Raw genomic sequence first — 12,727 nt, 5'->3', positions numbered from 1 at the left:
TCAACTATGTCACAATTTAGGGCTCAAATAGGGCTCTTCAACGCTCAAAAATAAAAATTTGTCGCCCCTCATTTTTTTAAAAAAAACTTTGATTCTGCTAGCTTAACGTTAAGTTGGCACAAATTACTCTATAACTTCAATAAATAATTACAAATCAAAAAAATTTTAACGCTATAATTTAGGGCTCATTTAGGGCTCTCCGATGGACAAAGAACAAACTTCTTAAAAATACTCTTTCTCTAAAAAATTGCCCATTAACATTTTTTTTTAATAAAACCTTGTTTTTGCTAACTTAACGTTAAGCTAGCACAAATTACTTTATAACATCAATAAATAATTACAAATCAAAAAAATTTTAACACTATAATTTAAGGCTCATTTAGGGCTCTCCAAAGGCAAATGAACGAACTTCCCAAAAACTACCCTTCAATTTAAAAAATTACCTTAACTACTTTTTTATAATTAAAAATTTTTTAAAACGTTACCTTTTTTATCTAATTCATTTTTCCAGCCTTAGAAATTTATTAAATACTATTTTTATTTATAGTTAGAAACTCTAAATCCTAAAAATCTCTCAAATCATTTATTTAAAATAAAGGACGTTAATGTAACTTCATCATTTTTCTGGGGCCATATACGCTCTTAAATTATATCAAAATAATTAATAATCAAACATTTTTTAACACTATATTTTTAGGCACATTTAGAACTCTCCAATAAATTAAAAAACAATTTCTCAAAAATACCCTTTTGCCTAAAAAATCACCGCAACCCCATTTTTAAAAAAATACCTTGTTTTTGCTAGCTCAACTTTAAGTTGACACAAATTATTCTGTTACTTCAATAAATAATTACAAATCAAACCAATTTTAACGCTATTTATTAGAGCTAATTTAGGGCTCTTTGACGTATGAAGAACGAACTTCCGAAAAATACTTTTTGTCTAAAAAATTGCTTATCCACATTTTTTTTTAATTAAACCTTGTTTTTGCTAACTTAACGTTAAGCTGGCACAAATTACTTTATAACATCAATACATAATTACAAATCAAAAAAATTTTAACGCCATAATTTAAGGCTCATTTAGGGCCCTCCAAAGGGTAAAGAACGAACTTCCTAAAAACTACCCTTAAATTTAAAAAATTACCCTAACCACTTTTATTATATTTAAAAAATTTTTTAAACGTACCCTTTTTTATCAAATTTATTTTTCTAGCCTTACAAATTTATTAAATTCTATTTTTATTTATAGTTAGAAATACTAATATTTTTTAGTATTTAGTAGAGGTGTGCAAAAAGCTCGAAACCCGAAGCTCGAGCGGGTATTTTCGAGCTTTTCATTTTTCGAGCCGAGCCGAGCCTATTCAGTTCGAGCTCGAGCCGAGCTCGGGCCGAGACGAGCTTTATAAAAAGCTCGAATAATTTCGGGTACTCGAATTTTTCGGGTACCCGAAACTTTCGGGTACTCGAAATTTTCGAGTACTCGATTTGATTCGAGCCCTTGAGAAAATCCAAAATTTTCTACATTAATTTTTAATTAAATTTTTTTTTTTTCAAAAAAAAAATTTTTTTAATTTAAAAGCTCGAATTAAATCGAGTACTCGAAAATTTCGGTTACCCGAATTCATTCGAGTACCCGAAATATTCGAGTACTCGAGTGAATTCGGGTACTCGAAAATTTCGGGTACCCGATACATCGAGCCCGGCTCGGGCTCGGCTCGGCTCGACTCGAAAAAATTGCGGCCCGGCTCGGCTCGGCTTTTCGAGCTTTTTGCACACCTCTAGTATTTAGTATTATGAATTAGTACTTAAACCAACAAGTAATATTAAATTTTATAAAAGATTTTAATATGCGAAACAGAAAAAATGACGTTTTTTTCTTTTGAAGTTATTAATTAATTAGTAAAAATTTATAAAAATTAAAATATTTTACAACAATATATTATAAAATCCAAGGTGCCTGAAGTTGCCATCGATGCTCAGCATCGAAATTTTTTTTTCATCAGACCATAAATTTTTTTGCATTTTCCTACTCAAGTAGGTAGCCAATAAATACCTACTAAGTTTCATCCCATTATCGATAGGGGAAAGTTGTCAAATCAACCCCTAAATTTAAAAAAATTTTTAAAAAATAGGAAAAAATTGTTATTTATAAACCAATAATGAGACTATAAATTTTATTGCATAAAATTCATTCACTCGATGCCCAATGAATACAAAAAAATTTTGACCCCCATATCGATAGGGAAAAGTTGTCATTTTCAACCCTTAAAATTAAAAAAAACCGAAAAAAAATTAGAAAAAAATTTTTTAAAATTGCAGTTATCCTTTGACCAGCAATTTTCTTTTTGTTTATTGTTTCTACATATTCCACTAATAAGTAAAAATAATTTCAAAAAAATCGCCGCCAGGAAAACTTGATTTTTTTGCCCGTAAATATTATTATTTTTCAAATAATTTGAATTATTTGAATCAAATAAATTTTTTTCAGTGTAAGATTTAATAAACAATTTTGACAAATAAGTATACAATAAAAAAATATAATAATACATTTAAAAAAAAACGCAGTGACTTTTCAAAAAATGAAAGGTAAAACAACTCATTCGTAGAAAAAGTTAGCTATCGCAGCTAACATATGGTTTATTATAATAGGCATAGCTAAAAATAAAAAATCTTAATTGTGATAGCTACACTCAATCATTTTTACTAATGTTGGTTGTAACAGCAACAAGTTCACTGAAAGCTGCTTAGATATGGTAGCCAACTTTTAGAGATTTTACAAAACAATATTATTTAATAAATATGTAACTATTTATTGAAGTTATAGAGTAATTTGTGCCAGCTTAACGTTAAGTTAGCAAAAACAAGGTTTAATTAAAAAAAAATGTGGATAAGCAATTTTTTAGACAAAAAGTATTTTTCGGAAGTTCGTTCTTCATACGTCAAAGAGCCCTAAATTAGCTCTAATAAATAGCGTTAAAATTGGTTTGATTTGTAATTATTTATTGAAGTAACAGAATAATTTGTGTCAACTTAAAGTTGAGCTAGCAAAAACAAGGTATTTTTTTAAAAATGGGGTTGCGGTGATTTTTTAGGCAAAAGGGTATTTTTGAGAAATTGTTTTTTAATTTATTGGAGAGTTCTAAATGTGCCTAAAAATATAGTGTTAAAAAATGTTTGATTATTAATTATTTTGATATAATTTAAGAGCGTATATGGCCCCAGAAAAATGATGAAGTTACATTAACGTCCTTTATTTTAAATAAATGATTTGAGAGATTTTTAGGATTTAGAGTTTCTAACTATAAATAAAAATAGTATTTAATAAATTTCTAAGGCTGGAAAAATGAATTAGATAAAAAAGGTAACGTTTTAAAAAATTTTTAATTATAAAAAAGTAGTTAAGGTAATTTTTTAAATTGAAGGGTAGTTTTTGGGAAGTTCGTTCATTTGCCTTTGGAGAGCCCTAAATGAGCCTTAAATTATAGTGTTAAAATTTTTTTGATTTGTAATTATTTATTGATGTTATAAAGTAATTTGTGCTAGCTTAACGTTAAGTTAGCAAAAACAAGGTTTTATTAAAAAAAAATGTTAATGGGCAATTTTTTAGAGAAAGAGTATTTTTAAGAAGTTTGTTCTTTGTCCATCGGAGAGCCCTAAATGAGCCCTAAATTATAGCGTTAAAATTTTTTTGATTTGTAATTATTTATTGAAGTTATAGAGTAATTTGTGCCAACTTAACGTTAAGCTAGCAGAATCAAAGTTTTTTTTAAAAAAATGAGGGGCGACAAATTTTTATTTTTGAGCGTTGAAGAGCCCTATTTGAGCCCTAAATTGTGACATAGTTGATAACTCAAAATATAAAAGTAGTGGTGCCAACTTAATAGACCTGAAATTCTGTAATGAGTTTTATTATTTATTAAAGTAATTGAATCTTTGTAAACAATTTTCTTATTTATTAAAATAATGAAATTAATAAGGAAGTAATAAAAAAAATATCTAAATAATTGAACTACTAGGAGATTTTTTTATTATGTATGAAAATAATTAAATGTTCGCGTAGAATTTTAAAAACAATTTTTTTAAATATAAGTGAATTCTTTTGGAAAATTTTATTGAAATAGTAGATATTGAAAATCATTGAATTGAGGGAAAGTTTTAAATAATATTTTAAGTTTTTATATGGATAACAATTTTGCTACAATTAATATTACATTTTACGTAATTAATTACAATTGCCGAAGGGTAACTAAAGATATTGTAGCTCGTGACAGAATTATCCAAATGTATAGTAATAAAAATTTAGCATAACCGAAATTACAAAAAAAAAACTGTAATCGGAACATTGTCCGCAATTAATAGAATTAAGAATCGATAATTTGAAATGTATTTTTCAAGAGTAGCTCTCGTCATATTATATTTGGAATACTATATTTGGAATAGTTTTTATCAGTGTTTATTAAATTCGACACTTTCTTTTCGTTTCCAGAGACTTGAGACCTGCGAGTTTGGAGAAGGGCCAGGAGACTCTCAGACTGAGAGTGTATGCAGTATACGCCTGGGGCGGTCCTCTGCTTGTTGCAGGATTGGCAGCTGTTCTGGACCATCTTCCAAAGGATCCAGCATCCACATTTTTGAGGCCTCGTTTCGGCGACGATAAGTGCTGGTTCTATGGTGAGTGCAATTTTTACATTTCAATATTGCCTCTGGCAATTTGTACACAAAATTCCAAATTCCAAATATGGAGATACATATATGTGATGGAGAAACTAAAAAGTTTCTCGTAAAACTTTGCTTTCCACTATGGTATGAACTATTTTTTTCATACTTTCAAACTATGGACAAGTAATGTTTAGCAACTGCAAAAGTAACAAGTGCTGAATGTTAATCAGCATCTTCCTCTAAATAATATTTAGCATCTGCTAAAGTAATGAGTTCTGGTTAAGCATCATCCTCTAAATAATGCGTAGCATCTCCTAAAGTAATAAGAGCTGAAAGCTAATCAGTATCATCAATTATGATTTATTTGTAGAATTTTGAAAATTATCAAACCCCCTTAAGTTTTAAACAGGGAATAAAATATTTGTATATTTATTAATAGAGATAGAACAATTATTCCCCCTTCCATGAATTAATACTTATATTGTGATTAGACATTGAAGTTTTTGATTCATCAATTCTCCTTCATCCGGAAAAGAAGGGAGATGCTCGTATTGAGAACATACAATAATCTCTCGTAAAAGGAGCTTACGTTCGTAATCTTCGTTTATGCTGGCTGAAATTGAGATCGATATATGAAGTCCCTCGAAAACCGAAATCTCAATAATAGCTAGCTCCGACAGTCTCTAGTGGGATACAATAAGGGGGATAACAATGCACTCTTTATCTTGAATTTCTGGGTATATAGAGTTGGAAGTACGGCCTTGCCACTATACGTTTTACTGGCAACGATCATCATCATAGTTTCAGACTGTTTAACAATCTAACCCATAATCCGTGGCACTGCATTGCCTGCTCGGTAATCCCACGTGTACGGAGCGTCAGTACCATGACTGTTCTCCGTAATATCCCCGCATCTACATCCTGCACTTTAATGAAGATCCATTAATACCCTATAATGCCCACGCACGCGAGAACTCACTATATATGTATATATAGAAAATATGCTGCACGAGAAAAATGGGAAAATCTCTCCGTTCCAGCGGAGCTTAAAAATGCAAAATGTGAAACTTGTTTGCTTTTTCCCTATTTCTAATGGAGAGTGAAGCGTGAAGCTGAATTTTTTCTTCTTTTTTCATTTGTTTCTTTAAACTGAATCTATTGTTTTAAAAACTGCCGTTTGGTAATTAAAATATTTTTCCTGTCTGCAATTACATTCATTTGAAATAATTTAAACTCATTACAGAATTTCTAATTTTTGGTTACTATACATCAGCACCCACTTAATTTTTGAAATTAAATGTTTTTTATTTAAAACGAACATAAAATTTTTAAAAATTAAGAGAATGCTGATAACCGGTTATACAAGTTTCAGCTTCATAAAAAAAATTTAACTTTAAAATTTAATTTCAAAAATTACATGGGTGATAGTGCCAGTTTCAACTTCATTTAGATTAAATTTAAATTTAAAAAAACACTAAAAAAAATTGAATTTTAGAGAAGTTACAAATGATTGCAGAAATTCAATTATTTTCAAAAAAAAAATAAAACTTTTCGCGGAAATTCAATTATGGTAAAAAAAATTTTTAAGTTGTAATCAAAATTTCAATTATTCTTGTAAATAATAAAATTCTTCCCCAACATTTAACTATTTTCAAAAATTTGAATAAAATTCTTTGCAAAATTTCAATTATTTTCTCAAAAATTAATTAATGATTAATAAATTTAATTCAATGATTTTTAATATGTACTAATTTCATAAAATTTTCCAAAAAAATTCAATTATTCAAAAACAAATTTTGATAAAATTCTACACAAACATTTAATTATTTTCATAAATAATAAAAAAACCTTACAGGAATTCAATTATTTACAAATGTTTTATAAATTTCTTCTCAATAAATGCAGAATTTCAATTATTTTTAATTCAATTTTAATCGACTTCCTCGAAAAATGTAATTATTCTTAAAAATTTTATTAGAATTCGTCAAAAGAATTCAATTATTTAAAAATTTGTTGATAAAATTCTTTATGAGAATTCAATTTTAATAAACATGCAATTATTCAATAAATTATATGTTTTTATATTCAAATAATTGAATTTTCCTACAATTTTCTAATAAAAATTGATTTAAAAATTTATTTTGAAAAGTAATAAAATTTTTTGCAAAAATTCATTTATGTTAAAAAATTTTGTTAAATTGTCCTCAAAATTTCCATTATCATTGTAAATAATAAAACTCTTCTTCAAAATTCAATTATTTTCAAAAATTTGAATAAAATTCTTTGAAAAATTTCAATTATTTTCAAAAATTTGAATAAAATTCAATGATTGTCAATATCTACTATTTTCATCAAATTTTCCAAAAAAATTAAATTATTTACAAATTTTTTATAAATTTCTTCTCAATAATTGCAGTATTTCAATTAGTTTTAATACAATTTTAATCGAATATCTCGAAAAATGTAATTATTCTTAAAAATTTTATTAAAATTCGTCAAAAGAATTTAATTATTTAAAATACCGTTGATAAAATTCTTTATGAGAATTTAATTTTCATAAGCATGCAATTAGTCAATAAATTATATGTTTTTGTATTCAAATAATTGAATTCTCCTACAATCTAATCTACAATTCTAATTTTCTAACAAAATTGATTTAAAAATTAATTTCAAAAGTAATAATTTTTTTGCATTAATTCCATTATTTTCAAAAATTATAAAACTTATCACTGAATTTCAATTATTTTTAATACATTTTTAATTAAATTCATCAAGAAAACTTAATTTTGCTTAAAAATTTTATTAAAATTCGTCGAAAGAATTCGATTATTTAAACAATTTTTGATAAAATTCTTCATAGGAATTCAATTTTAATAAACATTCAATTATTCAAGAAATTAATTATTTTTGTATTTGATTTAAAATTTGATAATTGTAATTGTAGATAATTGGAATTGATTTAAAAATGAATTTAAGTTAAAATTTTAGATAATAATTAAATATTAAAAGTATTATAGCGTGTATTTTTATATAAATAATTGAATTTTAAAAAGATTTCAAATTAAAATCTTTGTAAGTTTGAAATTTTCATATTTTTAACTAACCTGTAAAATTAATTATTTTTTGAAAAAGTTTACTTGAATTTTTTTCTAAATTGCATGAATTTTTTATTTTCTATTATATTTAATTGAAAAATTTCCGAATAATCGAAATTTCGTAAAATTGAATTGTAAACAAATGTATTTGAAAATTCTCAAAGAAATGTTTTCAAATATTTTTAAAAATAATTGATTTAAAAAATAATTTTAGTTGAAAATTCTAGAAAATAATAATTGAATTAAAATGATGAAAATAATTTTGAAGAAGTTTACAGTAACAATATTCTTATAATATAAAATAATGATTTTATCACTCGGTCATCTTTATGTTTTATAAAAATATTCTTATAGGTAAGTTGTTAAATTTCAAAAAGGTTTGAATTTAAAATTTTTGGAAATCTTAATTCCTATGGAAAAATTATAATGATTTAATATTTATTTGAAATAAAAATATTGATATTTTCTAATAATTTTACATTTTAAGAAATTCGTAAATAAATGTAATAGAACATTTTTTCGAGTATCTAATCATTTTTAGAGTGAATTGCAGAATATTCTTTAGGTTTAGAAAAAAAATCCAGTAGTGTGTCTATGAAAATCAGGGAAAAGTCAGGGAAAAATAGAATAAAATTTTTGTGGCAACCTTGTTAAAAAATATTATTTTTATCAAATCAAATAAATTTTAATTTATTGAAGCTTAAACTATGCTTCAATAATTACGATTATTATTTATGGTTGTGAATAAAATGCAAAACCTCCTTTTGATATTAACATTTCTACTGCTTTCCCAATTAAAACTGACTAACCTGGTAAGAATTCTGAACTAATCCGCAATTAGTCCCCAACAATCTGCTTTGCTGTAAGGTTCTTATCATCCGGAATAAGTCCAGTTTAGTACGAAATTAATCCGATCTGTGTAACTTGTGAATCCGAAATTCATCCGGTCTTTGTACAAAGTAAATCTGTAATTACTTTGAAACAAAGCTTTTTTTGGTTTGGTTTTAGTTTCCAAAAGTTTGCAACGGCGATGGAGGTCGAAATTTTTTTACTGTTGCATTAAAAAAAAAATTCTGTTTATGTTTTCAACTCAGACAAGTTTTTAAAAAATTGCACTGCTAGCTGATGATGACATTTTCATTCACAAAAAGTGTGGTTTTTTATTTTAACTTCCGTGAGCTAAACTTTTTTAGCATCAGGAAATTGTCCTATTTTTAGTCAAGTATTTCAAAAATAGTCAGTTGAATAGAAATATTTTTATATACAAAGAATGTTTCAAGTACCTGAAAGTATAAATAGGGAAATGAAGATAAGAATAGAGAAGATGAAAGTACTATACATAGAGAATTGTAGATTTTATTTTCTATTTTTTGTTCCTTTTGATTATCTTTCAGAAACTTTTTTTTCTTTGGAGAATAAAGAAAAGAAAAGAATGACTTTTTGTTACTCTTCATGTTTTCTTAGTTTCAACTAGTTTTTGAAAAATTAAAAAAAATTATAATTATTTTTGACAAAATTTAAAACAATTAACCTAAAAAAATATTCCCGATTTTCATGATTTACGTGAGTTTCAATATCTAAATACCCTCGCGAACAATATGTCTTCATTTACGAGCCATCGATACTCGTACTGACACTGTTTTCATCAAAATTTCTAAATTATTTCCCACTAATCCCACTAGTGCCGAAAATAATTTAGAATTTTAACCGCAGAGTAATACACTTTGGGATTGCAGGCAGTGGAAGGAGGGAAAAAAAGTTTTTGAATTTTTTATCCACTCTACAAAAGCTTCAAACCAGGACAAGTCAATTCTTTATATATAGACGTGTATTTAAATACCAAGGGAATTTAAATACTAAAGCTACTGACCCACATTCTCCGTATATTTGCCTTTCCACTGAAAAAGAATATCTTCAAAACCAAGTAAATATTGTACATCCTTTGAAATTAACATATTTGAATTTTAATTCGTTTGGAGAAACATTGGATACAAGAGTCGAATCCAAATAAACTATATAAGGGAATTTAATGAAATGGTAGTTTGCATTTTGCAACTCGAATGAATTGTCAATTTACCCAAGCTTTTGATATTTATTTTGTTTAAAAAGGTAATTTAAGAAAATCAGGGTTGCCACAGGTCAGGAAATTCAGGGAAATGTTAGGGATTTTTATTAAAAGTACAGGAAAAATTTAAATGTTTAAAATTTATAAGAAAATTCTTAATTTTTGTGTCTTTTTGTTTGCCACAGTAAGTATTAAATTACCACGAATTCTAAAAGAAACCTTCAATTTTTTCTATTTCTGATGATAATTTCTTTTAAACAACTTAATTCTATTGAAGCACTTTCATAAAGTAAGTACTTATAAATTATTTAATGTAAATATTTTTTTGAAAAATTTTAATTTCAATTCTGTTGAAATTAGTTTCAATTTCAAAAATTTTAACGCAATTCCTTGAAAGAATTTAACTATCTTAATAAATACTAAAATTCTTTCCTAAAATTCAATTATTTTCAAAAATTAAAAAAAAATTCTTATCAACATTTTAATTATCTTTATAAATAGGAAAATTCTTAGCCGAAATTCAATTATATTCAGGTATTTTATTAAAATTCGTTGCAAAATTCAATTATTTTCATAAATAACAATATTTATCACAAGAATTCAATTATTTTCAAAATTAATAAAATTTTTCTCAGAAATTCAATTATTTTCAAAAAATCTACAAAATTTGTCGTAAATATTTCAATTATCTTTATAAATGAACAGCAAAATTCAATTATTTTCATAAATAATAGTGTACATCATAAGAATAAATTCAATTATTTTCAAAAGTAATAAAATTCAATTTTCAAAATTTCTCATAAAATTCATAACAAAATTTCAATTATTTTCAAAAGTAATAAAATTCTTCACAGAAATTCATTTTTTTTTTAAATCTAAGAAAAAATGGTCGTTAACATTTCAATTATCCTTATATGACGGGTTCCACGTCAAGTGACCCAGGTCAAAAATTTACATGGAATATTTGAAAAATTTGTAGTTTCTTTAAAACAAAACGAAAATACGTTTTCTATTTTGGGTTTTGCTGCTGTTTTTCAGCACTTTCTAATAGTGTGAACAAATGTAGAGAAAAAAAATTGTTTGACCTTGAAAAATTAAATTAAAAAATAAAATTTCATTTTTTTATCAAATGGGCAGTTTGTATTTTTTTAAAAAAAATATTATCATAAAGGTGAGGTTTTTTCCTAAAAAAAATGTATAGGTCAAAACGTGGGACAAGAACTTTTAACTAGTCAAATTAAGCATTTACTTCTGCCGTGCACCGTCCCACAGTGGAATTTTTTTTACAATTTACTATTAAAAAATGTCTATAGCTTACAATTTTTAACCGATTTGAGTGTTCTTTGTCTTAAGTTAAAGGGGAATAAATTCTTAAGACATCCTTCGAGTCAGATTTTGGAGATTTTAATTATTTATAATTTTTTTTAAATCAAAGTTAACAAATTAATACACTTTTTTAAAAAAAGGAGGTTTATTTTCTTATTCCGTTGATGCACATGATCTAAATAAATTTAAATTCATCCAATATGACCACCAGATAATTAATAAAGCATAAAATAATTTATTTCAATTGTTATAAACAATATATAGCCCAACAACGAGCAGGGGCGGTGGATTGCAGAAGTAAATGTTTATTTTGACCAGTTAAAAGTTCTTGTCCCACGTTTTGACCTATACATTTTTTTTAGGAAAAAACGTCACCTTTATGATAAAAATTTTTTTTTAAAAATAAAAACTGTCCATTTGATGAAAAAATGAAATTTTATTTTTTAATTTAATTTTTCAAGGTCTAACATTTTTTTTCTCTACATTTGTTTACACCATTAGAGAGAGATGAAAAACAGCAGAAAAACCCAAAATAGAAAACGTATTTTCGTTTTGTTTTAAAGAAACTACAAATTTTTCAAATATTCCATGTTAGACCAAAAATTTAAACTTTTACCCCCTCCAGTTTTTATATTTGTTTAAATAAATTAATAATATTTGGTATTTTTAATTGTATCTAATAGGACTACTGTTTCTGCAAAATTTTAACCCGATCCCAAACATTTAAAATTTTGACCTGGGTCACTTAACGTGGAACCCGTCATATATGAATAGCAAAATTTATCAACAAAATTCAATTATTTTCAGGAATTTAAATAAAATTCATTGTAATATTCAATTATTTTCATAAATAATAGTATTCATCATAAGAATTCATCAAAAACTTTTATAAAATTCATGGAAAAATTTCAATTGTTTTCATAAATAACAATATTTATTACAAGAATTCAATTATTTTCAAAATTAATAAAATTCTTCGTAGAAATTCAATTCTTTTCAAAAAATCTAAGAAAAATGGTCGTCAAAATTTTAATTATCATTATAAATGAATAGCAAAATTCATCAACGAAATTCAATTATTTTCATGAATTTTAATAAAATTCATTGCAAAATTCAATTATTTTCAAAATTAATAAAATTCTTCGCAGAAATTCAATTATTTTCGAAAGTAATAAAATTAAATTTTCAAAATTTTTTATAAAGTTCATTGCTAAATTTCAATTATTTTCATAAGTAACAATATTTATCACAAGAACTCAATTATTTTCAAAAGTAATAAAATTCTTCACAGAAATTCAATTATTTTCAAAAAATCTCAGAAAAAATGGTCGTCAACAAAATTCAATTATTTTCAGGAATTTTAATAAAATTCGTTGCAAAATTCGGGTATATCCCAAAATTAAATTATTTTCGAAAGTAATAGAATTCAATTTTCAAAAATTTTAATAAAATTTTTGGCAAAATTTCAATTATTTGAAAAATTTTTCTTAATTCAATGATTGTCAATATTCTATATACTATTTTAATAAAATTTCCCAAAAGAATTCAATTATTAAACAAAAATTTTGATAATATTCTA

General features: G+C 25.1%; 1 protein-coding gene across 1 annotated transcript in view; it reads left to right on the top strand.

Moving 5' to 3' along the window:
* The window catches only part of LOC122509104 (probable G-protein coupled receptor Mth-like 1), a 335,089-nt gene that overhangs the window by 264,089 nt on the left and 58,273 nt on the right, over positions 1-12,727 (top strand). The window contains exon 5 of the mRNA XM_043622884.1: positions 4,490-4,674. Within this exon, the coding sequence (XP_043478819.1) occupies positions 4,490-4,674 (185 nt within the window). The remainder of the gene's footprint in view (positions 1-4,489; positions 4,675-12,727) is intronic.

The sequence above is a fragment of the Leptopilina heterotoma genome, unplaced genomic scaffold (assembly GCF_015476425.1).
Source record: "Leptopilina heterotoma isolate Lh14 unplaced genomic scaffold, ASM1547642v1 Lhet_6, whole genome shotgun sequence".
NCBI lineage: Eukaryota > Metazoa > Arthropoda > Insecta > Hymenoptera > Figitidae > Leptopilina > Leptopilina heterotoma.
The sequence above is the reverse complement of the archived record's forward strand: the minus strand, read 5'-3'. Positions and strand labels throughout refer to the sequence as shown.